Genomic DNA, 27528 nt, shown 5'->3' with positions numbered 1-27528 from the left:
TGTTAAACATACAGGTAGCTCGTATGTATGTATGTTAAAAATACAGGTATTTTGGGGGCGCCTGGGTGGCTCAGTGGGTTAAGCCTCTGCCTTCGGCTCAGGTCATGATCTCGGGGTCCTGGGATCAAGCCCCGCATCGGGCTCTCTGCTCAGCAGGGAGGCTGCTTCCTCCTCTCTCTCTGCCTGCCTGTTTGTCTACTTGTGATCTCTATCTGTCAAATAAATAAATATTAAAAAAAATACAGGTATTTTTGAGATACACACTAAAAGCACAATCCAAGACAAACAAACAAACAAACTGTAATTTGAGTATCATTAAAATTATAAACTTCTACCATAGACTGGCAGAAAATATTTGTAAAACATATCTGATGAAGGACTTATATCCAAAATATACATTCTTTTTTTAAAAAAAAGATTTTATTCATTTATTTGACAGAGATAGAGAGAGAGCACACACGCACGCACAGCAATACAGTAGACGAAGTGGAGAAGCAGACTCCTGGCCGAGCAGGGAGCCTGATGTGGGACTTGATCCCTGGAATCAGGATCGGAGCCAAAAGCAGCAGCTTAACCAACTGAGACACCTAGGCATTCTACATAAAGAACACCTAAAATTCACCAAGAAGAGGGCTGCTTTGGTGGCTCAGTTAGTTAAGCATCCAACTCTTGGTTTTGGTTCAGGTCATGATCTCAGGGTCATGAGACCAAGCCCCAAGTTCGTCTCTATGCTCAGCAAGGAGCCTGCTTAAAGATTCTCTCCCTCTCCCTCTGCCCCTCCCCCTGCTCTCTCTCTCTCTTTTTCTGCCTCTTTCAAATAAATAAATCTTAAGGGAAAAAAAAACCTCACCAGTAAGAAAACAAATAACACAGTTTAACAATGGGCAAAAGATTTGAACAGACATCTCAACAAAGAAGATATACACATATCAAATAAGGATATAAAAGAGATGCTCACTGGGCGCCTGGGTGGTTCAGTGGGTTGAGCCGCTCAGGTCATGATCCCAGGGTCCTGGGATCGAGTCCCGCATTGGGCTCTCTGCTCAGCGGGGAGCCTGCTTCCCTTCCTCTTTCTCTGCCTGCCTCTCTGCCTACTTGTGATCTCTGTCTGTCAAATAAATAAATAAAATCTTAAAAAAAAAAAAAAAGAGATGCTCACTATCGTGCCTTTAGGTAATCAAAAATTAAAACGTGTTATCGCTATACATCTATTAAAATGGCTAAAATCCAAAACACTAACAGTATCAAATACTGGCAAGGATGTGAAGCAATAGGAACTCTGCAAAATGATATAGCCATTTGGGAATATAGTCTTGTGTTACTTCCAGAATTAAAGATAAGCCTACTATACAATTCAACAATTGTTCTCCTAGATATTTACCCAAATGAGCTAGCCACAAAAATGAACACACAAATGTTTATCACACCCTTTTTCACAATCCCAAAACTTAGAAGCAACCAAGATGCATGTTAAACATACAGGTAGCTCAGATTTTAAGTGTGCATATATTTTTAAACAATAATTGGAAAATTTAAATCATCTAGACAATTTGTTTACACTCATAACACATATAAACATTGTAAACATTTTAATCATATAATAATGCATAGTTGGGCTGTGTTAGGTTGAAAGAAATATAAATCTCACACTTTTTCCCTCTCACATAAAAATCCAGACTCTGTCCTCATCCAAGGAGGCTCCTTCCTGCTCACCATTTAGCTATCCCTACGTGTAGCCCTTATCCTCACAGTTCAAGATGGAAGCTAAGGCTCCAGTCATCACATCCACATTCTAGTCAGCAAGACAGAGGAAGGGATGAAAAGGTAAAGGACAATAAACAACTGCCTTTTTAAAATTTTAATTCTAATATAGTTAATATGCAGTATTCTATTACCTTCAGGTATACAATATAGTGATTCAACAATTCTGTATATTAATCAGTGCTCATCATGATAAGTGTACTCTTAATTCCCTTCGCCTATTTCACCCATCCTCCCCATAACCTCCTCTCTGGTAGCCATCAGTTTGTTTTCCATATTTAAGAGTCTGTTTGCCTCTTTTTTCTTTTTTTCTTTTTTTTTTTAAAGATTTTATCTATTTATTTGACAGAGATGACAAGTAGGCAGAGAGCAGGCAGAGAGAGCGAGGAGGAAGCAGGCTCCCCGCCGAGCAGGACCCTGGAATCATGAGCCAAAGGCAGAGGCTCAACCCACTAAGCCACCCAGGTGCCCCTGCCTCTTTTTTTCTTTGTTCATTTGTTTTGTTTCTTAAATTCTACATATGAGGGAAATCATATGATATTTGTCTTTCTCTGACATACAGTGTTTTATTAGTTTCAGTGGTAGAATTTAGTGATTGATTAGTTGCATATAAGTCCTCATTTTATCATGTGTCTTCCTTAATACCCATCACCCAGTTACCCCATCCCCCCACTTTCCTCCCCTCCAGCAACCCTCAGTTTGTTTCCTAGAATTCAGTGTCTCTTGTGGTTTGTCTTCCTCTCTGTTTCCATCTTATTTTCCCTCCTCATCCCCTATGTTCATCTGTTTTGTTTCTTCAGTTCCATGTGAGTGAAATCATATATTTGTCTTTCTCTGACTTATTTCACTTAGTACAATACCCTCTAGTTCCATCCAAATCTTTGTAAATGGCAAGATTTCATTGTTTTTGATGGCTGAATAATATTCCATTGTGTGTGTATGTGTGTATCAGATATATGTGAGATATATATCACATCTTCTTTATCCATTCATCTGTCAATGGACATCTGGGCTCTTTCTGTATTTTGGCTATTGTGGACATTGCTGCTATCAACACTGGAGCGCATGTGCCCCTTTGGATCACTATGTTTGTATCCTTTGGGAAAATACCCAGTAGTGCAATTTCTGGGTCATAGGGTAGCTTTATTTTTAACTTTTTGAGGAATCTCCACATTATCTTCAAGAATGGCTGCATTTCGGGGCACCTGGGTGGCCTAGTGGGTTAAAGCCTCTGCCTTCGCCTCAGGTCATGATCCCAGGGTCCTGGGATCGAGCCCCGCATCTGGCTCTCTGCTCCGAAGGGAGCCTGCTTCCTCCTCTCTCTCTGCCTACCTGCGATCTCTCTCTGTCAAATAAATAAATAAAATCTTTAAAAATAAATAAATAAATAAAAATTAAAAAAAAAAAAGAACGGCTGCATTTCTTCTCTTTTTGATTTCAGCCATTCTGACCCATATGAGGTGACATCTCATTGTGGTTTTGATTTGTATTTTCCTGGTGATGAGTCATGTTGAGCATCTTTTCATGTATCTGTTGGCCATTATGTCTTCTTTGGAGAAATGTCTCTTTGTGTATTCTGCCCATTTTTGATCAGATTGGTTTTTGGCTCTTGAGTTGTGTAAGTTCTTTATATATTTTGGATATTAACCCTTTATCAGACATGTCATTTGCAAATATCTTCTCCCATTCCACAGGTTATCTTTTATTTTCTTGACTGTTTCCTTTGCTATGTAGAAGCTTTTTAGTTTAATGTAGTTCCAGTAGTTTATTTTTGCTTTTGTTTCCCTCGAGTCAGGAGACACATCTAGAAAAATATTGCTATAGCTGATGTCAGAGGAATTAGGCCTGTGCTCTCTTCTAGGATTTCTATGGTTTCTGGTCTCACACTTGGGTCCTTAATCCATTCTGAGTTTGTGTTTGTGTACAGTGTAAGAAAGTGGTCCAGTTTCATTCTTTTGCATGTAGCTGGCAAGTTTTCCCTGCACCATTTGTTGAGGAGACTGTCTTTTTTCCATTGGATACTGTTTCACAGAGCTCTTTTGCAGAGAGAGGATTAAATGAGATGATCCATGCAATTTATATAATGAGCTAATAACAGCTCAATGCAAGCTTTTATTATTTAGAAATATAATTTTAAGGGTTACATAAAATACCAGCCAGTGAATAGATCATCATTACCATACCCTTATTACCGAGTACTTGGTGAATTTTCGGTTAGGGGCTATTGTAAGATTTGAAATATTTTACTACATTAACACATACAGATACACCCAATTTAACACCGAGTCAAAAATACAAAAATAAGGGGCACCTGGGTGGTTCAGTGGGTTAGAGCCTCTGCCTTCGGCTCAGGTCATGATCTCAGGGTCCTGGGATGGAGTCCCACATAGGGCTCTCGGCTCAGCTGGGGGCCTGCTTCCTCCTCTCTCTCTGCCTGCCTCTCTGCCTACTTGTGATCTCTCTCTGTCAAATAAATAAATAAAATCTTTAAAAAATATATATGTATATAAAAATAAGTTTTTTTAAAAACTTTAAGTGCAATTTTATTTTTTTTTAAAGATTTTATTTATTTATTTGACAGACAGAAATCACAAGTAGGCAGAGAGAGAGGGGGAACCAGGCTCCCTGCTGAGCAGAGAGCCTGATACTGGGCTCGATCCCAGAACCCTGGGATCATGACCTGAGCTGAAGGCAGAGGCTTTAACCCACTGAGCCACCCAGGCGCCCCTTTAAATGCAATTTTAAATAATGATTGCCTTTCAGGTCATCCCACCAAATGTGAGAAAGAAAATGCATGTGGTTAGCTGTGAACTAGAACTGGAGTCTTAGACAGACAATGTCCAATCACAAAGACAAGGCTATGCACTGAATGTTCATATCCTTCACTAAATTTATAGTAGTAGTAGGATAGTGGTAGATGTGTGACTACAACCCTGTCTCCATGGCTCTGGTTTACATATTGGCACGAAGGAAGGCAACATAATCCTGAGGCACCCAACTCAACCAGCACTTGGTTTTTCAAGTTTCACAGCCATTTCCTTCCTAACACGGGCTTCAGACACTTTCAGCAAGAGACCAAAGCCTTCCACCCAGAGGCTTTAGTTCAAACACGCCTCCCTGATCGCAGTCCTCACTGAGACTCATTTCAGCACATATAGGACCTCATGTTCCCCACATGACACATACCCTCGCTTGAAAACTACTTCTGGCCTAGTGGTGGAGACGGCAGGAGCAGGAAAGGCTTTTGGCTGTTCATTCGCAAGACAGGATGAGTTTCTTTCTCAGCGTGTGCTGCAACCAGACATAGTACCTCTCCTTAGCAGACGCTCTGCTGTTCCAACCATACACGCTGCCGTTGAGTTCAATGTGGAGTTCTAGGAGCGGGCGTCTTCTGGAGGGAACAAGAAAGGCAAAAATTAATGCCATGCAAATATCAAAGAGGAGACAGATTGCCATTAGATTGAAAGAAGCCAACAGAGGTGACAGTGCATTGAAACTGTTCCTTTTTAAATGCTCTACGAGCTGCTTAGTGAGTGATCCAAACCAGCTGGCAGCAGTCCGGGCCAATGACCACAGTACCCTCACTCAAGGGACAACTGAATCTTATCCTAGAGACACGCCAGCCGGATAGTAACACACCTGGATCCCCTACGCAGATGCAGGTTGGATGCCAAGAACACTGCTGGCATATGGAAAGTTGAGTCATTTCTACTACAGTCCCTTCCTTGCTGCTGCGACTGAGCAGGGAGGGAGGCGGGTGTCACAGGCCGTGCAATATATTCCTGGGGTCCCCAGAGCTACCACAGAATGCATTTCGCACATGGCTCCGAAATTTCATTCTAAATTGTAATGGGACAACTGAAAATGGACTGCTAGTCTTACATGGAAATAATCCTCTTAAATGAAAACCAAATCACCAAGCTTTCCCTTAGAGAAGTATTCTTGGCAATCAACATCAGATATGTCTGTATAACAAAGAGTTGCCGATGTGGGGAGTCAGGTATCGGTTTCCTTCCCTCAAAAGGTCAAGACAGGGAAAGAAAAGAGCACGCGGTGTCGGGCAGAATTCGCAGACACAGGCACTCTCGTGCAGAGCAGGTGTCCTAGAGCACAATCTGATGAGACTGAAAGGCATCCCAGCCTTTCAAAATGCATGTCGTTTGACACAGCAATTCTTCTTCTGGGAATTTTCCTCAAGAAAACAGTACAGATAAGCACAAATACTGAGCCACAAAGATACTGAACGCTTTCCTTTTATGGAAGCAAAACACCTTCCAGTGACCGAAAATGGGTCAAGTAAAGTACGCCATAGCCTTATTCTGGAATGTTCCATGGACATTAAAATGATGTTGTCAGATACTGACATGTAAAATGCACGTGATGTACTGTTACACCAACTAAAGGCAGGTTATAAAGTAATAGTAGATGATGATTCCATTTTGGTTTGAAAAACATTTAGATGTAATTATGCAGGTATCCGAGAAAGATCTGGAAGGCAATACGCCAAGATGTGGCTAACAGAAATTGATTCTAATAAGTAGGCCTATCACTGCTTGTTATAGTCTGCTTTTGGCATTTAAATTTCACGTTGTTGTTTTTTTTTCCAGTAAGGAGAATGTACTGCTTTTGTAATAATAATTTTTTTAAAAAGACAATTAAAAATTTACTCATTTTGAAGAACAAGATCCAAACTACAAGCTGACTAGCAAGTGACCTCCTGGAGCACAAAGCATTCATAAATTGTGCCTCCTCCTAAGGCATCCCCAGGAGGGAATGAAAAATCCTTTCCTCCCTGAAGAGAATAGCATCAACGTGGCACAGCAGCCATCTCCATCGTGGCAACAAGAAAAGAGACAAGTGGTCCAGGGATGGGCCACAACCCACCCAGGTGCCTCACCTTTCTTTCCCCAGCTTCTGGGAGAGGCATTGCAGGTACAATGACGGAGAGCTGGAGGACCGTTCCAACAGGGACACATCCGCCTTGCACAGGCTCCAGAGGAAGTCAGCTTCTCGGTGAATGGTAGATGACCCAGGCTGCTTGGCTTTCGATTCCAGGTTGTTGACCGCTGGTCCATCCACCTCCAGCAAGCTGCTGTTGTCCAGTGGGTCCTCTGGCTCCACGTAGTTCTGAATAAAAAAGAGCTTTGGCTTCCCTAAGAGAAAAGGGCACGCGTCTCCCATGAACATCCTCCTGATCTGATCCAAAGGGAACCCTGAGTGTGTCCGATCCACGCCAAACACACTGTGGGAGCCACCTCGGCTCACCAGGACGCACACAAAGCTGTCGTATTCTCGGTGTTGAGGCATGCCGGCAACTCGGCGAAGGACCTGGATTATACCGTCCACACTCAGATACAAGAAAGACTGAACTTCATAGCCCAGAGAAGTAAAGGTGTCCCGAAGAAATGCTGGATAAAATAAACAAACACACACACACAGACAACAACACTAGGGTGAGAAAAGTTTAAGAGACACCAGGTAGCAATTCTAATAAGCCCAGTCGATCTCCACTACTTAACTCATTTCTGCTTTTGTGCCATAATTTTGAGGTTTTGAGGGACCTGAGCTCGGGGCAGGAAGCAATCAACCTGAAACACACGACCCTCAAGTCCCAGGTTCTCAGTTACAATCTGTCCCTTGCTAGACGCTACCTCCACATCTGGCCACGGGCACGTACTGAGCCCACCTCTAATCCAATGCAACCAAAGGGGGACCAAAAATTTTTCTCTTCCACCAAAACAAAGCTTGGATTTTTCAAACAAGCTCTTTCTTAAACTAATCTGCAAGTATGTATGTAGGAAATGGATGCGTTCGCAGAGCGTAGATCCAAATCTAGATCCAGACGGCTGCAGAGAGGACGGCCCGCGTCACAAGTTCCCTCATGTCCACAGGCTGTGGGCTGATACAGAGGCCCTTACATCTAAGCTGAGACCATTTCCAGACTCTCCAGTTCCTCTCATGACCTGCTTCAGTGTTTCCTCTGACTGAGCACTGGGAGCCCTTAGCCAAGATTCCCTGTAGTGCCCCTAAGAATTCCTCTCCTAGTTTCCAGGAATCCCGGATTGACTTTGCCTGCAGGAAGAGTGAAAGGCAGTGGAAAAGGCAGACTTTATGCCAGACAAGCCTGCCTTCTAACACTGACCTTACCACACCTGTGGGCTGCGTGACTTTAAAGAATTGGGTCTCCCCAGCATTGAATGGAAGTGACAATACCCACCCTGTGAGCACACGGGGAGGATTAAATGAAATAATACAAATAAAGCTCCTGGACTCTATTCCCTTTTTTAAAAAATCTTGTTTCCATTTTCTAGAAATTTCTATAGCCTACCCAGTTCATTTCTTTCCCATCTGCTCAGCTTGCCTTCATCAGAGAAATAAATACAATCGCCTGCTTTGTTATTTCTTTCTAACAGCAGAGACAGACATTCTCTTCCTCATGAAAAATCCCACATCCCTTTGAGGACCCCATTAAGTTTCTGTTCCTTGTCTGAGGGATGCCTACATTTCTTAGTTCAGTTGCAGAGCAGAAAAAATGTTATTCCCTAAGCTAAACAGACATCTCCAATTTCAGGTTGTTACCCAAAACTCCTAGCCAGCTTTTCTGGATTTCTCTCCATGTCTCATGACTATGTAACCACCTCCCTTCATCCCCTGAGCGATGGTCTTCCAGAAGTCCAGCACTGCATCCAAACCAAATTAAACAACACACGAGTTAATTAGAACAGACAGAACTTCTACCCAGGGACAAAAGGGCCCCATCTCATACCAGTGAAGGCATCACAGAAAGGAGAGGTAAGTAACTCTCCTGAAATTACCACACAACTGTTTGCCACAAATTGTCAACTCTCTGCATTAAATGGAAACAACATGATGTAAGACTCACAGCTTCGGGGTGCCTGGGTGGCTCAGTGGATTAAAGCCTCTGCCTTCAGCTCAGGTCATGATCTCAGGGTCCGGGGATCGAGCCCCGCATCGGGCTCTCTGCTCAGCAGGGAGCCTGCTTCCCTTCCTCTCTCTCTGCCTGCCTTTCTCCCTACTTGTGATCTCTGTCAAATAAATAAAATAAAAATCTTAAAAAAAAAAAAAGACTCATAGCTTCAACCAAGAGTTTCAGCCTTCTTGCCCTACAAGCTTTACCAACCCCTAATAAACTATAAAAGTGAAAGTTCGCTATTGTAATTTCTCTTCCAGCTTCTTAACAGGAAATAGGAAGAGAAAAATAGAAAAAGAAACACAGCCTTGGGTGAACAAAAAGCTGGAAAAAACAGCCACTGGACAAAGAAGAGCTCTCTTGAGCGTTCTTAATTTAATTCACCCAGCCCACGGGCAGTACCCAGCCGGGTATGTTCACACTGGGTCTAGTAGAACTGCCCCCTCAGGAGAGCTGGGGTTAATCATGGCCCCACATTTTTCATATACAGCACTTTTAAATATGTCCACAAGTTCTTTGACATTCCTTCCTTAAAAAGAGTGTAATTCCCTTCCCCTCCTTGAATGTGGACCATGCTTGGTAATTTATTTCTTTTCTTTTCTTTTCGGGTTTTTTTTTTTTTTTTTTTTTTTTTTTTTTGTAACTCATTTCTAATGACTATGGCAAAAGAGATACTATGGGACTTCCAAAGCCAGATCATAAAAAGAATACAGCCTCTACCTGGCTCTTTCTCTCTTTTGAACAGCTTACTCTGGGGGGAGCCAGCTACCATGTCACGAGAACACTCAGGCAGTGCTGTGGAGAGACTCACATGAAGAAGAACTAAGGCCTTGCACCAGCTTCACAGATACCTGAGTGAGCCTCCTGAGAGGATCCCAGTCACACCCTCGGATGACCCCAGCTGAGATCCGACCACAATCTGCCGAGAGACTCTGGGCCAGAACAGCCCAGCTCAACTACCCCTCAATTCCTGCTCCACACAAACTGTGAAAGATAATATATAAATTCCTATTGTGGTTTTAAGCCACTAGATTTTGGAGTAATTTGCACACATTCTTAGATAAATAATTCACCAGGTAAATCAGGAAAAGGGAATGATAATAACCATTACTTAAGGATGTAGTTAGGGTACCTACTTTTTGTCTGGCCCACAGGTAAATGGGGGAGAAAAAAGAATTATATATCACGTAATAATGGAGACATATAAAGAAGGTGCCAATCTCCTTTAAACCCTATGATAAATAAATATTAGGAGGAACATGAAGGACATGATACACAGGTGGGTGGAGAACCTAATAATAGCTCACTCATCCCCACAGGATCTCAGTGTGGTAGAAAAGGCGCTGCCCCCTGGCCTGCCCCTCAGCAGGTGTAGGCAAGCCTTCCATACCCAGTACCGGGCTCAGCTGGAACCCAGGACCGGAGACCCAGACAAGGACCCCAGTTCCATCACTAGCTTCGTTCCCAAGTCTTGGTTTGAGGACCCACATGTCATGGCGTATTCTTTCCTCCAGGGGGCAGAAGCAAACAGAGAAACACCAGACTCGAAGCGATTGTTTACTTCTCTCAGACTGCCTGCCTGCCCTCAAAACCCTCTCCTCACCAACAGATTTCCTCCCTCACCAAAGTCCCCGAAACAAAGCCATAGTCTGTCTTGCCAAGCTGATGTGCAGGAATCAGGGACAGAACAAGGGCTGTCCCGTGCCTTCTATCTCTTTCCCTTTTCTGGGTTCCCAGTGGGTTCTGGCGGGAGTGGGGGCTGTCACAGCAGGGAGCAGGCAGCTGCATGGGGCCAGCAAAAGAGCAACCAGTCTTGGAATCCCAAGATCTAAGTTTAAATCCTGGCTCCTCTCCCTATCTGCTGGGTCTGAACCTTGCCTGGTCCTAGAAAAACTAACTTACGCCAAAAGAGGGACTAGGAAGGGGACAGGAGTCTGACGTCTGGGGCAGAAAGTGCTTACCTTATAGAACAGGAGAAAGAAGAATAAAGAGGAGGTGAAGCCAAAAATGGGACAGTCCCCCAAAGCCAATAAAGACAGCAATTTGGAGGGACCTCAGAGCAAGATGGAGCCGCCATTAAATATCCCTCTGGTAGCCCAGTCACCTCAGAAGACACAGCCTGAAGTCCTCATCGTCGAGATGTCCCGTAATGTCACATCTTTCCTCTATCTTAGAGGGAGGGTTGATGCTAGCTGGCATTTGCAACTTTCTTGCTTGGGCCAGCAAGAACATGGACAGAGCCCAGTCTGATTTATAAGATCAACAGAGTAATGACCGTGGGATTTTGGACAAACTGTCTTAGTTTATTCATCTGTAATTACTGTGAGTACTACTAATGCCTATACCATGTTCTTCAAAAGGTGCCTGTGAGGATCCGTAAGATGTCTGTAAAGACACTTTGCCAACTATGGGTCCTTACTCAAATGTAAGATATTAATTTTAAAAAGAAAATGAAGACAGCCCCTCATGGAGCCTGCAGCACATCTCTCTCACGGAAGCTTCTCCTCAGACAGGACCTCCACAGGGAAGTCTCTCTAGCCTACGCTGAAACGTGTGGTGAGCAGTTGGAGTCTGTGTCCCACTTATCACAGAAGCTGCCTTGTCATTTCCCTCAAATGGGGAAGAAAAACTTGGATGCTGAGTTTGGAAAATAAAACTTCAGCAACTGCAGAAGTCACACTTCTCCTTCCACCCTCCCTGGAAACCCCAGTCCTGACCCAACCCTATCTCCGTGAACCTCAACTTCCCAAAATGATGAGTTTTTGTGTGGCCTTGCAGTTAAGACAAGGGCTAGGGTCAGCACCAACCAAAAGGTTTGGGGGCTATTGAGATGAAATCCAAAAAAACTAAATACGGTAAAATGACACCATTCATTTAGAATTTGTTTTCATCTAAAATGAGTTCACACTGGGGTGCTGGTTGGCTCAGTCAACAGAGCATGTGATTTTGAGTTCAAAGCCCACCTGGGGTGTAGAGTTTACTTAAAAATAAAATCTTACGGGGCGCCTGGGTGGCTCAGTCGGTTAAGCGTCTGCCTTTGGCTCCGGTCATGAACCCAGGGTCCTGGGATCGAGCCCCACATCGGGCTTTCTGCTCAGCAGGCAGCCTGCTTCCTTCCTCTCTGCCTGCCTCTCTGCTACTTGTGCTCTTTCTGTCAAATAAATAAATCAAATCTTTAAAAAAATAATAAAATAAAATAAAAATCTTACGGGGTGCCTAAGTGGCTCAGTTGGTTGAGTGTCTGCCTTTGCCCTAGGTCATAATCTAAGGGTTCTGGGATCGAGCCCCACATCAGGCTCCTCACTCGCGGGCGGTCTATTTCTCCCTCTCCTTTCTAAGAAAAAAATCTTAGAACAAAATAAAATTAAATGAGTTTGCATTAATCTTGACACAATCTATAAAAAGAAGTCCATTAAACCAATGTATAGAATAAGAAAGGCGGAGTACCTCATCATTCCATTTACCACTACTTAATGAGCACCTTGTACGAGCCCAGTTCTAATTATAATAAAGCATACAAATGCGGGCACCTGGGTGGCTCAGTTGGTTAGGTCATGATCTCAGAGTCCTGGACCCAGAGTAGGGCTCCCTGCTCAGCAGGAAGCCTGCTTCTCCCTCTCCCTCTGCCTGCCACTCCCCCTGCTTGTGCTCTCTCGCTCTCTTTCCGTCAAATAAAGAAAATAACATCTTAAAAATAAAAAGGGCATACAAATGAGAGCCAAGTCGGGCAGGATATTCTTAGTGAGAAGGGGAGTTAAGTTTCTTTACAGGAGGACTGCTCAGTCTTTCAGACCAATATGCAAATCTCAAAGGAGGAACAAACTATTCATCATTTCTCAAATTATCTTGACCCCAAAACTCATGTTTTAAAAAGTTCCTCTTCCTATGTTGCAGAAACACTGTATTTCATGCTGGGAAATAAAGATGAGCCTATCAAGGAGCCTATCATCTGGTTGGGGAGCTTATAAATGGGCACAAAACAATGACTGGTATGTCACACAGTACGGTGGGGTTTTAGGTTAAAAAAAGCAGTCAGAGGAAAGATCATCAGTGCAGTCTGAGACACCTGGAGATGAGACTGCAGTAAAGATATTAATTTAGGTGGGGGCCCGACAAAACAGAAGAAAGGGGACACCTCCCCCCCCTCCAAGTAGGGGGATGATTATAAACAAGGACAGAATGAGTGAGTTAGGAAGTGGTGGTAGAGTCAGCTTTGTATAAGTCTGACTGACTTTGTATAAGTCTTTCATTTGTTTCCAGAGACCAATCAAGGCGTTTTAATGGACAACCCACATTCACTCAAAATTATAAACTACCTTTTCGATATCTTCTTTTTAAGTACAAATGGTTACTAGTCATTTCTTCTGGACTAGCTTTTCTTAGGAGAAAACAGTATCAATAATAAGCCTGTCTACTGCAGGTCAAAGAGGCATGTAGCACACCTCAGGCAGCCCCAGAGCTCTCTTCCACGTATGCCCAAGTCCTTATCCACAATTCAGAAAACCCAAAAGCTCTGAAAACATTAAGTTCTTTTCCGTGATTCATTTTGTGGCAAAACTTTTCCTGAACTGGTGAGAAGCTGTTGATAGCCTTTATTCCACTCAGTGTAACTATCCACTCATCTTGCTGTAGAAATGGTCATGTATGGGCTCTCAGACCTTTACAAGTATGAATTCATTCACTTCCCCCAAACTCCCCATGAGATATCTCCTGTTAGTGAACTATTTTATAGAAGAGAAACTGAGTAGCGCCTGGATGGTGTAGTCAGTTAAGTGTCCCACTCTTGGTTTCCACTCAAGTCATGATCTCATGGGTCATGATCTCATGGGTCATGGGATTAATCCCACAGGTCAGCCTCCACACTCAGAGGGAGTCTACTTAAAGATTCACTCCTTCTGACCCACTCCCAACTTGTGTTCAAGCTCTCTCTCTCTCTCTCAAATTAATCTTTTTTTTTTTAAAGATCTTATTTATTTATTTGACAGACAAAGATCACAAGTAGGCAGAGAGGCAGGTAGAGAAAGGAGGAAGCAGGCTCCCCGAGGAGCAGAGAGCCCGATGCGGGGCTCGATCCCAGGACCCTGGGATCATGACCCAAGCTGAAAGCAGAGGCTTTAACCCACTGAGCCACCCAGGCGCCCCTCAAATTAATCTTTTATTTTTTTATTATTTTTTTTAAAGATTTTATTTGTTTATTTGTCATAGAGAGAGAAGTGAGAGCAAGCACAGGCAGACAGAGTGGCAGGCAGAGGCAGAGGGAGAAGCAGGCTCCCTGCCAAGCAAGGAGCCCGATGCGGGACTTGATCCCAGGACGCCGGGATCATGACCTGAGCCGAAGGCATCCACCCAACCAACTGAGCCACCCAGGTGTCCCTCAAATTAATCTTTTAAAGAAGAAGAAGAAGACGAAGATGACGAAGAAGACGAAGAAGAAGAAGAGAAACTGAGGTTTCAGAGGCTAGGAAAATTGTCCAAGGTCGCAAGCTAGGATATGACAGAGCCATGAGTCAAAGCCACACAGTCATATTCCAGGACCCACCTGTGACTACGCTCCTAGTAATAGAGGAAAACATAAATACATATTCATTCCTGGTGCACAAGAGGCCTATAACTCAGCAAGGGATGTAGACACTGATACTGAGGTTTAGTCACAAATTCACAGCAGGTCATGGCGTTATGATCTCTTCATACAACAGATATACATCCTGCAGTTGGGAACTTTCGGCTAATGAATGAAACAAAACTGATTATAATAGAAAGTGAAAACAAATACTCTCTTTTAAAGCAGGAAGTTACTCACTGAAGAAATATTTTCTCATTCTTATACTGGTACTAATGGTTAAGAGAGAAAGGACACTTATCTATAGCCGAGGAGACAGCATGTCTCACATCTAACCAAAAATAGGACATGAGGAAAATGAGATCATATCTGAAATCCTGGGAAATTCAACCTAATATTTGCTAATTTGACCTTCTCTTAGGTTCTCTTCCCATAGAACTCACCATAGTAACATTTTCAGTGAGCCTAAAAGACAGCTCTGACTCATTCCAAGAATTCTGAAAAGCAGGAAACCTGTGGAAATGTGCTAATCAACCCTTCTGAGGGAGAGAGAAATAATTAAACGTGTTCTTTCACAATGAGATTCTTATTCTCTCTGACGCTCCCCTGTGCCTGCTCCAGTTTGACTAGGACATCAACAGCTGAGCAAGAGAACCAGTTCAGATCCCAACGAGAGAAACGCACAAGTAGCACAGACGAAGGCCGACCAACCAAGCCAGGGAGAAAGAACTAAGTAAGGAACACACTGCCTCTAAGTGAACACCCATGTCTAATATTTTTTATTTTTCTCCAGAAAAGCTCTCATAATCTAGTTGCATGACGTGCTGGGACATCTGATAACACTGGGACCAGAAAGCCTTCCGTTTTAAACCCCCACTCTGGATGCCAGGACTCCTCCCGGCCGCAGCATCCAGCATGAAAAAGCAAGACGGAAGCTCCCCAGCTTTCAGCCAATCACACCTTTGTGCCAGAGACAATGCCATGTGCTCCCCAAATCCCTTCCTTTCCTTCCTGGCACACAACCAGGCTGAGTTCTTTGTCTCCTGTAGTCAGGTGAGGGCCCACAAGGGAGTTCGACCGATGGATTGTTGAGTGGGAATGAGGCACCACACCTTCAGGACTGGTCCCTAAACTCTCTGGGGAGACCCTCCACGCGCTTCCTTCATCCACCACCCAGACCCAGAGAGTCCTGTGCAAAACCCCAAGGCTTCAGATGATGATGTCACTGAAGGATCCCATGGAATGAAGCTCACTCCAGCCCGATCCAGGCTGTGACATGAATGAGAAAGCACCCCTCGCCATGGAAGCCACAGACTTCCGCTGCGGTTTGCTGTGAACAGATTGTCTGGGCCGTGACCTCACTGTGGGCCTTCGGGTAACCCGCAGCTTCCATACCTACCTGCGTCGTTGCCAATGCAATCAATTATCAGGCAGATTCCCAGGGGTTTGCTCTGCATCCTGTATCTCTCCTCTGGAATGTGCTGGAAAGGAAAGCAGGGATGGTTAAAAACTCTGGACACTGCTCTGTTTCCACAAGGTCCCACACGCATACCATCTTTTCTTTTGGATTTCCTCAAACGTCCTGTTGCCAGGTGAGTCATTCAACAGACCCAGCCTGAAGTCACCACAGCTGACGTTTCCCATTAATTTCACATTTTTTTCTCTATTTAGGTAATGTGCCGAAGACAAGCTGTCTCAGTTTTTAATTTTAATGAAAATCACAGTCTCTTTGCACACGACTGAGCTCGGCAGGATGAAGACAATTTAAAGCTGAGAGAAAGGATGGGTCATACGTTTCCACAGTAACTTGAGGTTATACAAGTGGTATCTTTCCAAACCAGTACAAAAGGAGGCCTTCTACGGGCTCCTTATGAAGAAGGCTTTCAGCCTTTAAAAAAGAAGGCAGACCAGGTCGAGTTTCAGTGTCGCTGGCTACTAATAAATTCAGCAATCACTCAGCTAAGAGGAGAACTGCCACTCTGGGATTTCCCCACATTCCAAAGTTCACGAACGCAATCCACATCAACATTTTTCTCTTTGCTCTATCCAGGCTTCTCCCTTAGGAGGAAGAGTTCCCAGGAGAGTCCCCAGGAGAACGGCACTCGAAGCATCCTCCTCTTGTCCCAAAGAATTATTAACGGACAGATATCTTAAAGAAACCAGCGTTCTGCACAGATACTGTGCATACAATACAATACCAAATCAGATCATTTATTCTGTACCCGCGGTAGAAATGCTTCTGACTCCTGGATGGACGCCTTCACTGATTCTCCTGGGGGATGAGAGAGAAATCGCTTACAAAGCTGAAGGAGAACTGAGCCCACTCCCATGCTATCTGGGTTCCTCAATTTCTCAGCTGTTCTCTTCCCTTATTTTCTTCCCCTTACTGTTTCTTCTTTGCTCAGCTCTACTCAGCCCCAAGGTTCCAAACTCACACGGAAGAATGTAACAGATAAGAAAACACAGGGGGTAGGTAGAAAAACTGCTTAAATAGCAAGGGGAAACAAAAGGTTCTCCCTTGCTTTCTCCAGAAGAGGGCCAGGTGACTGATGAATTTTTAAAGGGATAAGGAGACTCCAATAACCTCACAACCCGACAATATCAATAGCTTTCTTCCCTGTGCTGAAACAGTGGGCAACGCCTACAGGGGACAGCCTTTGGGACTACTGAGTGGGAAAACTGTGCTTGTGTTTGTCACTCATGCAACAGATGGCTGTGTTTTCTTAGTCCAGTGATATTGAAAAGTCATAAACTAAAATGGCAATGGCAAGATAGAGGACAGTGAGCCAATCAAATGTAGATAAGCCTAAAGCTGATAATATAAGGCGGAAAATGACTTCATTCGCTCAGAGAGGTGGAGAAACCACTAGTTTTGAAGTCATGAATGTCTGCCTCAAACCCTAGCAGTATCACTGGGGAGCTCTGTGATCTCGGGCAAGGTTCCTCCTAAAATCTCAGGGTGTTTCACTTCGTTTTTAAATCCCTAAGATGAACATACCAACATCTACCTTATAAGATTGTTACCAAAATGAGACCATCTAAAGACAAGCAATGAAAATGTCAGTATTTTCAAAGTTTGGGGGAAATGAGTACTTTCAAGTGTGTAAGTTGAAATAGTCTTTTTGGGGCACCTGGCTGGCTCAGTCGGTAGAGCACGTGACTCTTGTATCTTGGCATTGTAAATTCAAGCTCCACATCAGATATAGAGATTACTTCCAAAAAAATAAAATATTTTATTTTTTTTTTCAAAAAAATAAAATATTTTAAAAAAGAAAGTCTTTTCATTTATTTTTTTTTTTTACGATTTTTATCTATTTATTTATTTGAGAGAGAGAGAGAGAGAGAGCACGCACAAGTAGGCAGAGCAGCAGGTGGAGGGAGAGGGAGAAACAGGTTCTCCACTGAGCAGGGAGCCTGATGTGGGACTTGATCTCAGGACCCTGGAATCATGACCTGAGCCGAAGGCAGACGCTTAACCGACTGAGCCACCCAGGCACCCCAAGAAACGGTCTTTTTAAAAGACAACTGGCAATACCTTTTAAACCAACATTCTGCTTCTAGAAATTTATCCTAAGGAAATAATAGAGCAAGTATGCAAAAATATCTACCGAGTAATTGTTCATAATGGCCTCAAACTAGAAAAATACTTAAAAATCCATCAACATGAGGTGGACTAAATAAATCATGGTACGTATGATGGATACTATTCATGTTAGGAAGGATAAGAAAGATCTTTATGTATTTGACATGAAAAGACGCAGGATATAGTAAGTGAAAACGGATTACTGAATAACATGGATAATACTAATCCCACGTACTTAAAAATACGTGTGTGTGCAAATGCTTACACATATGTATGCTTAAAAATAAGAGTCTAGAGATATATAAATCAAATGTTAACAGCGGTCATCTGATACTTGGGATTAAAAGGAAATTTCTCTTTTTCATTTTGTATTTAAGCAATCAGGGATTAAAAGAATAAAAAATAAACTGTAATATGCCCATCTAGGGTTAAGGCACTTAGTAAGAGCTTAATAAATTATAGTCATCATCATCATCATCCAATCCAGATCTATTTGCAAGTCTAAATTAATATGAACGCTTTTTTCTTCACTAGCAAATAAACCAGATCCAGTCAAAAGCCGGTCCCTAGCTCTCTGAAGGACCACCATGGGCGCTGGGAGCCTCGCCCATCTCACCTGTGTCATTCCTTTTTTTTTTTAATTTAAGTTTAATTAGCCAACATAGAGTACATTGTTAGTTTCAGACGTAGAGTTCAGTAATTCATCCGTTGCCTATAACGCCCAGTATTATTACAATGAAGGAGAAGCCTGCATCAGGGTGCACTATGGGAAGAACACCAATTTGTTTTTCATTCCTGTCCAAATCTACCAGGTCTCCTGCTTTCTTTTTAAACAGCTTTTGGAATGCTAATTCTTGCCACCTCACCAGTGTTTTGAGAAACATGCTGTCACTTCAGGAATAAATTCACTTCTCCGTAGCTTTTGCTGGAGAGCAGAGTATTAGGTGGGGAATGACAGGCATGAGCAGTACCATCTGGTGAATCTGGGCGAACTTCTCAGTTTCTAGATGCAGGCAGACAGCATGGAGGCTGACTCAGAAGATTTTGGCAAGGGGCCTGCCACACAAAGAAGGTTTCCATCAGGCCACTGCTCTACTGGAACATTCGAGATCGCCATTGCACAAGGGACAAATTCCAAGCTCCTTGGGAAAGACTGAGCCCTCCTTTCCCTGCCTCCTGGAGTTCTGAAGCACAGTCAGCGACAATACAGTGTGAGAGACCGAGTCTCAGCCTTCACTTCAGGGAGGCCTCAAGTCACGCAAAAGAAATACACCTTTTAAAAATGATGTTATGGGGGGCGCCTGGGTGGCTCAGTGGGTTGAGCCGCTGCCTTTGGCTCGGGTCATGATCCCAGGATCCTGGGATCGAGTCCCGCATCGGGATCTCTGCTCGGCGGGGAGCCTGCTTCCCTCTCTCTCTCTCTCTCTCTGCCTGCCTGCCTCTCTGTCTACTTGTGATCTCTCTCTGTCAAATAAATAAATAAAATCTTTAAAAAAAAATTTTTTTTTAAATAAATAAAAAAAATAAAAATGATGTTATGGGATCAAGTGATGATATTTAAGAGAGAAGACAGAGATCGTATGGGTTGAAATGACTAGTTTTTTACTGTATTTTTTGTTTCTTCTTAGGAGTAGAAGGATGTCATCTGTAGAGTATCTAGATTTATTAAATGAGCTATAAAACAGAGACACCTGGGTGGCTCATTTGATTAAGCATCTGCTTTCAGCTCAGGTCATGATCCCAGGGTCATGGGATCAAGTCCTGCCTCGGGATCTCCGCTCAACGGGAAGTCTGTTTCTCTCTCTGCCTTCCACTTCTCCTGCTTGAGTTCTCTCTGACGAGTAAATAAATAATTTCTTTTTTTAAAAAACTGAGTTAGGGGCGCCTGGGTGGCTCAGGTGGTTAAGCAACTGCCTTCAGCTCAGGTCATGATCCCAGAGTCCCAGGATCGAGTCCCGCATCAGGCTCCCTGCTCCATGGGGAGTCTGCTTCTCCCTCTGACCTTCTCCCCTCTCATGCTCTCACTCTCTCTCTCTCAAATAAATAAATAAAATCTTAAAAAATATATATATATATAAACTGAGCTATAAAACAATATCCTAGTAACCTTCTTTCTTCCTGCTGCCAGATATGTGATTTAACATGGTTCGTTATCATGGCTAGATTAATGTTTAACATAGCCTGGTTATAGTTCCATTTCAGGAATAAATGGCACATCTCTTAAAAATATAGCCAAGATGATGAAGCTGTTGGAGTAGGAGGTATTTACATTCAAATAAGCTAATTCTTTAAATAATTAGAAATGCCAATGGCTACATTTTAAGAATTTAACTGCTATCTACTTTGAGAGTTTAATCAGAATATGTAGATAAAGGAAATGGTCAACCCCAAAAATGCAACAATTTGTACTTGAGTTATCAAGCATTTATAAAGAATGAATGAATATAAAGAGGGGCGCCTGGGTAGCTCAGTAGGTTAAGCCTCTGCCTTTGGCTCAGCTCATGATCTCAGTGTTGGGCTCTCTGCTCAGCGGGAAGCCTGCTTCCCCCTCTCTCTCTGCCTGCTTCTCTACCTACTTGTGATCTCTCTCTCCCTCTGTCAAATAGGTGAATAAAATCTTAAAAAAAAAAAAAAAAGAATGAATATAAAGAAAAATTGGCCTTACTTTGAAGGTCAAGTTGTCCCACATTGAATCTTTGTTCTTTACTTCTCCCATTCTGGAGCTTCAAATATAAAGAATAAGGTCACATCCCGTTAGTTTTTTTCAGAGTCACTTTATATCACACCTCTTTAAATATCTCCATAGAATTCTTACCCAGGAAAAAAATAAAATTATCACATTCACAGTTAAATTATCTAAAGAAGAGCTAGAACAGTTAACTCCATAAATCCCGTATTCTATTGCCAAAGAACAAGGCAACTCTTTCTTTTAAAAAACGAAAATACAGTGAACATGCAGCATGCTAAATTAGCTTATTAGAATGTTTTAAAACAGCTCAATAAAGTGCGATGTTATGATATTGTAGAACAGCTTCTAGTTAGAACAAGCTGTTGGAACATCAGACTGACATTCTACCTGACCCTTTAACACAGAGGCAATGTATGGTATGATTAAGAATGGGAGTTCTGAAGTGTTGGTGAGGATGTGGAGAAAAAGGAACCCTCAGGCATTGCTGGTGGGAATGTAAATTTGTTTAAATACTGTGGAAAACAGTATGGAGGAATTTCCTCAAAAAGTTAAAAATAGGAATACTATTTAATAATTCCATGGCTGGGTACTTATCCAAAGAATACAAAACACTAATTCAAAAAGATACATGTACCCCATGTTCATTGTAGCATTACTGACAAAATCCAAGACACGGAAGCAACCTAAGTAAGTGTCTATCAGTAAAGAACACATAGGGAAAATATACACATATATACACACACCATAAATATGTAATATATTATAGATATTGAAATAATTACATATGGAGTAGTATATATATGTAATGGAATATTACACAGCCACAAAAAGGATGAGTCTGTACCATTTGTGACAACATGGATGGACTAGAAAGTATTATGCTAAGTGAAATAAATAAGACTGAGAAAGACAAATACCTTAATATGTGGAAACTTTAAAAAAAATGAATAAACAAACAAAAAGCAGAATCAGACCTATAACTATATAGAACAAACTGATGGTTGCCAGAGGGGAGGGGGGTGGGAGGATGGGCAGAATGGTTGAAGGCTTCCAGCTACGGAGTGAATAAGTCACAGGAACAAAAAGCACAGCCCAAGAATATAGTCAATGATATTAGCTTATATGGTGACAGATGGTTGTAGCTACACTTGTGATAACATAATGTATAAACTTGTCAAATCACTATGCTGTACACCTGAAACTAAGGTAACATTTTGTGACAACTATACTAAAAAAAAAAAAAGGAAGAAAAGAAAAAAGACAGTGGGGAGTTCTAGACCAGACAAACCTGGCTATGTCTAGACCAGACAAATCTGTATGCTTGAGCAAGTTATCTAACCTCCATGTCTGTTTCTTTATCTTCAAAATGAGGATAATAATAGTAGCCATCTTATAATATTTTGTGAAGATTAAATGTACACAAAGCACTTACCACAGTGCTAGTTATTGTTTTTCTGTAATGTCTAGTTATTGGGTTTCTTTAATGCCTAGCTGCACATAAGCCACATGTGGGCTTGGTTCTTAAAAATCAGCTACCAAAAAAAAAAAAAAAAAAAAAAATCAGATACAAAAAAAAAAATCAACTACAATTCTGAGGACTAGAATGAAATTAATCAGAAAATGAAATATTGAACCGACCCTTTCTCTTCTCAGATGACAGGTCCTTTGTAAGGTACATGTACCACATACTGCCAACCATCTGATAGGTTCAGCTTTCAAATGACAGTTCTCCTCTGAAGCTACCCTAGCCAAAAGAGAGAAGTATACTATTCATTAAGCTGTGTCTGCAGCTGTCTTTGTGTCTAAATGAAAGAAAAACATGTAAGTTGCTTTTTACCACTAATCACAAGTGACTTAGCCAGAAGCTGACAGTACTATACAGAATTTGGAACCCCACGTGGATGTGCATTCACATGAACATAGCTACTAAAGAAATACAACGTCGAATCAAAGCTCGATTTAAAAAGCATCGTGTTGCAGAGTGACGCAACTTTATTATTCTATAATATGTTGTATCGTGTGTCATTTAATGCCCCTGCAATTTTTAAGGCACTTTGCATTCTTGTATGCACCTCCTAATTTTATGAGAAATTCACTGAATCCATATGCCACAGTGCCTGCAGACTAAGCAAATTAATGACCGGGGTCATCGATCAATAGAGCAAATTAAAGGAGAAATTTAAATACAGAACACTTAGGTTCCCAATAGGCTACATAGACAGTGAATATAATTACTTTCATCAACAAAATTGGAAGGCAGTAGTAAAAATATGTCAAGCTTTTAACCCAGAGTGGCAGTATAATTTGTATCAGATATAAGCTAGTAGAAAAAGCTCAGAAAATCTGGATCTTGAATCCTAAACCAATTTTGTTTCACGACTTGGTATCACAGAGATTCAGAAGGACAAAAAAGAAGTATATTTGATTCTAAAAAAAAAAAAATGACAGATACACTTAAGTTATGGCATGACTGGCACGTAGGTGATTAAACTCAGCATGGTATAGAGGGAAGAACATGGGCTGGGCCCAGTTCTGCTGGTCCACAGAGGTGGGCAATCACTAATGCACTTTAGGCTTAAATTTCCTTTTTTGTTCGATGAGGGGGTTGGACAGTATAATCCTCAATACCCAATTAGCTCTGAAATTCTAGTGCTCAGCGTTATCTCACAGCTCACATTCTTCATGGAACTATTTCTATTACAGGGGTAGTTAATGTTTTCCTCACACATGTTTATGAGAGCTTTTATAATTTAACCATGAACTTGCACTGTGACCTAAGACCTAACTACAAATTCTACAAATCTTTATGAGGATGAAGCTATCCTACTAGGATTAACTTCTCAAAATAAAAAACTAACCAAGGATAATTATGAGAATATACTGCACCACTTAATAACACAACAGCCTGAAGTTACTATGTGATATTTACGGTCACAAATCAATTACTCAGTAATAGAACTCAGTAACAAAAACACTTCTGCTGAAATTGTTAAAATAAGCCCAATAATAAACAAATGCACAGAGAGGTAAATATGAGGATATTTATTTTGAATCACTGCAGTAACAAAAGGTTGGAAATGATATAAATATACACACCCAAGAAAGGGCTATATACATATATGGCTATAGACATATCAGAAAGTAGATCCATATGAACGCATTAAAAACAATGACCAAATAGAGGGGGTCCCAAATGGTTCATTCATATGGAACAATTTCCAAGAATTCTCAGCGCAGGATAATGGGCACAGTGTTCTCCCATTTGCACAAAAAGAAAAAAAAAAACAAAAGTGAAAGATGGCATGCGTAGACTATTTCTGGAGGTTTACAGAAGAAAGTGGTTCACCACAGCAGTCTCTGGGGAAAGGAACTAGGATAAAAGAAAACATACTTAAAGAATCCTTTTAATACATCTTGAAATTTTTGTTCATGAGAATGTGCTACTTACTTATATTTTAAAAAATTAATATTTATATTAATATTCAAATTTTCTAAAGAACAAATGAACAATGATTACAAATGTTCAGCTGTATACGTGTAGGTATACACACATGCACCGAAAAAAGACTAGAAGGAAATCTGCCAAGATATTAACAGTGATTATCTTTAGTTAGTAGGATAGAAGTGATTTATTTTCCATCTCTTCTATTTCTCTGCATTTTCCAAATTCTCTCAATGAACACAGGTTGGCTTTGTAATCATAAGAAGGTACACATATTTTTTTTAATGTATTTTTCTACCACATTTTTTTCAGACATTAAATGAAGTACATGCTATGAGAACATGCGTACTTTTATCAGCATTCTGAAACCGTTTCTGGAATTCCGTACATTTGCTCCAGACTCACCCTTAAGTTACATGAAGGATCCTTAAGACTCAAATTTGGGAATGATGCCTGGAGTGCATTTGTATAACATGTTTCAGGTCCCTGAGCTGTAAGCAGAAGAGAGGTATTAACTTAAGATGTGTAAGTTATTGTCAAAGGACTATTCAACAATGGCTCAGTTCGGTCCATCATCCATCTTTCAGAATACCCTGAACTTTATCTAACTACCTTACCAAATTCAAAAGATCAGATCACATGATTCCCCCACTGTCATTAAGAAAGGACTAGAAATGCTACACCAACCCTTGATCTTTTATTGGTTGCCTGGGGGGGAGGGGAGGTCTGTAGATCCCTGGGTCTCAGCTATGCCCTTGAGGCCGTGACCCTATGGTGGGAGTAGCCTGCTAACAGAGCCCACGGGGGAGGCTGAGTCTAAAAGACAATGGGGGAGGGGTGGCATGAGAAAGCAGGCCGCTGTAAGTCTGGTCCCATTTGTGGAGGGAACTTTAGCTAGGGGATCCCAAGGGACAGGATGCCACCCGGAGTTGAATGGGGGTCAGGCCCAACACTGGAACAAGACAGCAGGGCTTGGCACGCACTCGGAAGCCCTCCATGTCCACGATGCTGCCAGCCTGCTCAGAAAATGAGACTCCTTCCTGAAGGCCGGAAAGTTAAGAACTTATTGGCAGCGTTCCGCGGAGGGCTGAGACTCTGCGATCATGGGTATGGGCTGATGAAGTCAGCAGATCTGGGATAAGAAAGCTAGAAAGGGGTGTGATCTCTAGCCACAGACTAGTGGGGGCTGTCGACACTCAGGTTCTGCTCCCTCCATCCCACCAACAAATGAGTCTTTAACAACCAAACCTCAGACGCGCAGGGTACTTTCCTTAGGCCGCAGAGAGGCCAAAATCCTACTCACCTGACTGCTTGTATTTCTGGATTTTTGTCTTCAGGTCTACTCTGTGGATGTTCTTCAAGCATTTTTCTAATAAATCCAACTGATCGGGAGCAATCAGATTTAGTTTCTCTAATTCGATCACGAGATCTAGGAAACTCTGAGAGAGCAACCAACAAGAAACAAACGTCAGGAAGGCAGACTCTGAAGCCCCAAGTGCAAACCTCAGGCTGTGTGATTGTAGCAGCAAGGAAATGTGACAAGGGGAGCCCCTTCCGTGATCTTCGGTGATACTAAACCAGACCTCTCTGTTTTATAGTCCCTCCAAGGCCAGGAGCAAATGACACTCCTGGATTTTATTGAGAAAGAGGTGGGAAAGTCTTCTGGTGGACAGCCCCTACGGAGGTTGGGGATAGACACGTGGGCCATATTATGTCATCAAGAAGTAGCACGAGAGGGCAGGCCAAAAAATAAAATCCTCCTGCCGTTATTCTCTTCCAAAAGGCCTGACGGATATTCTACCGAAAAACTCTAAGGGCTTTCCTAAAAAAAGGGGAAGAAAGAAGATAGCTGGAGGCAAAGTTTCTACTAGAAAAATCCCAATGATGTAATTCTGAAGTTCCTAAAATATTTCAGTCAATGCTGGACACTCCAACTCAATCTGACTCAGGAGGTGTGAGGGGGTAAAATTTAAAAGTTAGGGTATAAAGCTAGTCACTTGCCCTGGACCAAAGAGATTCAGAAAGAACTATATTTCAGAAATAGGCACCGCTTTGGGTTTTAACTTCCCTTCTGTTTAACATTTGACTACTGAGGCTCTATGTTTATTTTTTTAAATAATCATCAGCATGAAATTGCTATAAATGATTGGCAGATAAGTTGATTTGGGGACACCAAACAAAAGTTCTATTTTTTCATTTTCTTTCCTATTCGATCCATTTGATGACGGGGGCATCCAGCCACCCTGTCTGCCTAGATTTCAGAAACAAAACTACGATGATTAAAGAACATGAGGAAATTCTCAAGCAACACCTCACCAGAGTCCTCAAAGGCAGGTCCTTTAAGAACATATTGTCATAATCTAGAGACCTGAGGTTTTCCTGGCCTGTCCCTAGGCCAGCAGGCTCACATAGGGCCACACGGAATTTAAACACTTTTCCAGCAATTAGAACATCCCTGAGATCTTGACTGCTACCTAGCTTCCAGCCCCAAATCTCTACTTTTGCCATTCCCTGAATACATGAGTCACAAGAACCTTCTCCCACCCCATCTCCATATGGAGCCTAATGACTTCGCACTGACCTCAGGCTTGCTGAGGGGAAGCAGATGCCGTGGGAGGGCAAGATGGGAGTGGACTCGTGCTTCCCACTTGTTTGCACTCAGCACGAGCAGATGGGACTTCCTAACCCTCCCAGATGGTCTGTCAAACGGGGGAGAGAAACTGATGCCTAAATCAGGCCTCTGACTTTTATAGAAATAAGGATAAAATACAAGGATGAGAGAAACACCCAGGGCCACCCTATTTCCTCTCAACTGAGAAACCAGTTCTCTTCCTATCAACGGTATTAAGGAAATAACTTCCTCTTCTCACTTCCTACCTTCACCCTCAACTTGGGCCTTCCTATTCAAGGACACCCCACCTTCTGATAGGCTCTTGGGAACATGAACCAAGAAAAAGAAAACTTACCTTATCCTTGGCTACCTTTTTCCGACCAAGATAATCCCTCATGAGGAAAAATAATGAGGACAAATCAGAGTTTTCCAAATTGCCACCAATCTCTGTCATCAGCACCCTGTAAACCAGACAAGTTTCTTTTTTAGTAAATTCAGATACCATCCTAGTAAAAAAAAAAAGAAAAGAAAGAAAGAAACAAGAGCCTATGCCTCCACTATGCCAGTAACTGGTTAAAAGGCTAGTTCAGGCCCCCATTTGATATATAACCCCATAAAACAGAAAGCGTAGGCCACACCAGGAAGATATCTTAAGGGAACTCAAAAAGGGAATTTGTCCTTCTCTTGCTTTCAATAGGAAAGAGTACCTTTCTTTCCAACTAACTGCTCTAAAAACAACTCAGAGAATAAAAACTTCCCTAAAGAATCCCCTAGTTCCCCCAGACATTATGATGAAATAAGTGAAGAACATATATGACTAAGACGGAAGACAGAAATAGAATTCTAAGTGATCTCGTCTTCTCTGCTTTACAAGCTCCCCGGGGGATGCCGATGCCACAGACCCAGGGACCATACTTTGAGTTGAGAGCTTCTAAAGGAAGTCATCCCTGG

General features: G+C 42.1%; 1 protein-coding gene across 4 annotated transcripts in view; it reads right to left on the bottom strand.

Annotated features, from left to right (window-relative positions):
* Positions 1 to 4471: 4471 nt before the first annotated feature.
* Positions 4472 to 27528, bottom strand: part of LOC111141134 (CASP8 and FADD like apoptosis regulator) — a 43218-nt gene continuing 20161 nt past the window's right edge. For 3 of the 4 annotated variants that reach the window (XM_022493484.1, XM_022493502.1, XM_022493492.1), the window contains exons 3-10: positions 26933 to 27038; positions 25270 to 25405; positions 24372 to 24457; positions 20501 to 20558; positions 16475 to 16524; positions 15652 to 15733; positions 6659 to 7169; positions 4472 to 5152 (exon numbers count right to left, since the gene is read on the bottom strand). In XM_022493484.1, the coding sequence (XP_022349192.1) occupies positions 5014 to 5152; positions 6659 to 7169; positions 15652 to 15733; positions 16475 to 16524; positions 20501 to 20558; positions 24372 to 24457; positions 25270 to 25405; positions 26933 to 27038 (1168 nt within the window). In that variant the 3' untranslated portion in view covers positions 4472 to 5013. Of the gene's footprint in view, positions 5153 to 6658; positions 7170 to 15651; positions 15734 to 16474; positions 16525 to 20500; positions 20559 to 22162; positions 22228 to 24371; positions 24458 to 25269; positions 25406 to 26932; positions 27039 to 27528 lie in introns of those variants that run through there. The other variant, XM_022493510.1, reaches the window with a different exon arrangement.

This window comes from Enhydra lutris, unplaced genomic scaffold (assembly GCF_002288905.1).
Source record: "Enhydra lutris kenyoni isolate GAN:26980312 unplaced genomic scaffold, ASM228890v2 scaffoldscaffold1, whole genome shotgun sequence".
NCBI lineage: Eukaryota > Metazoa > Chordata > Mammalia > Carnivora > Mustelidae > Enhydra > Enhydra lutris.
This window is presented reverse-complemented; position numbering and strand designations above follow the sequence as displayed.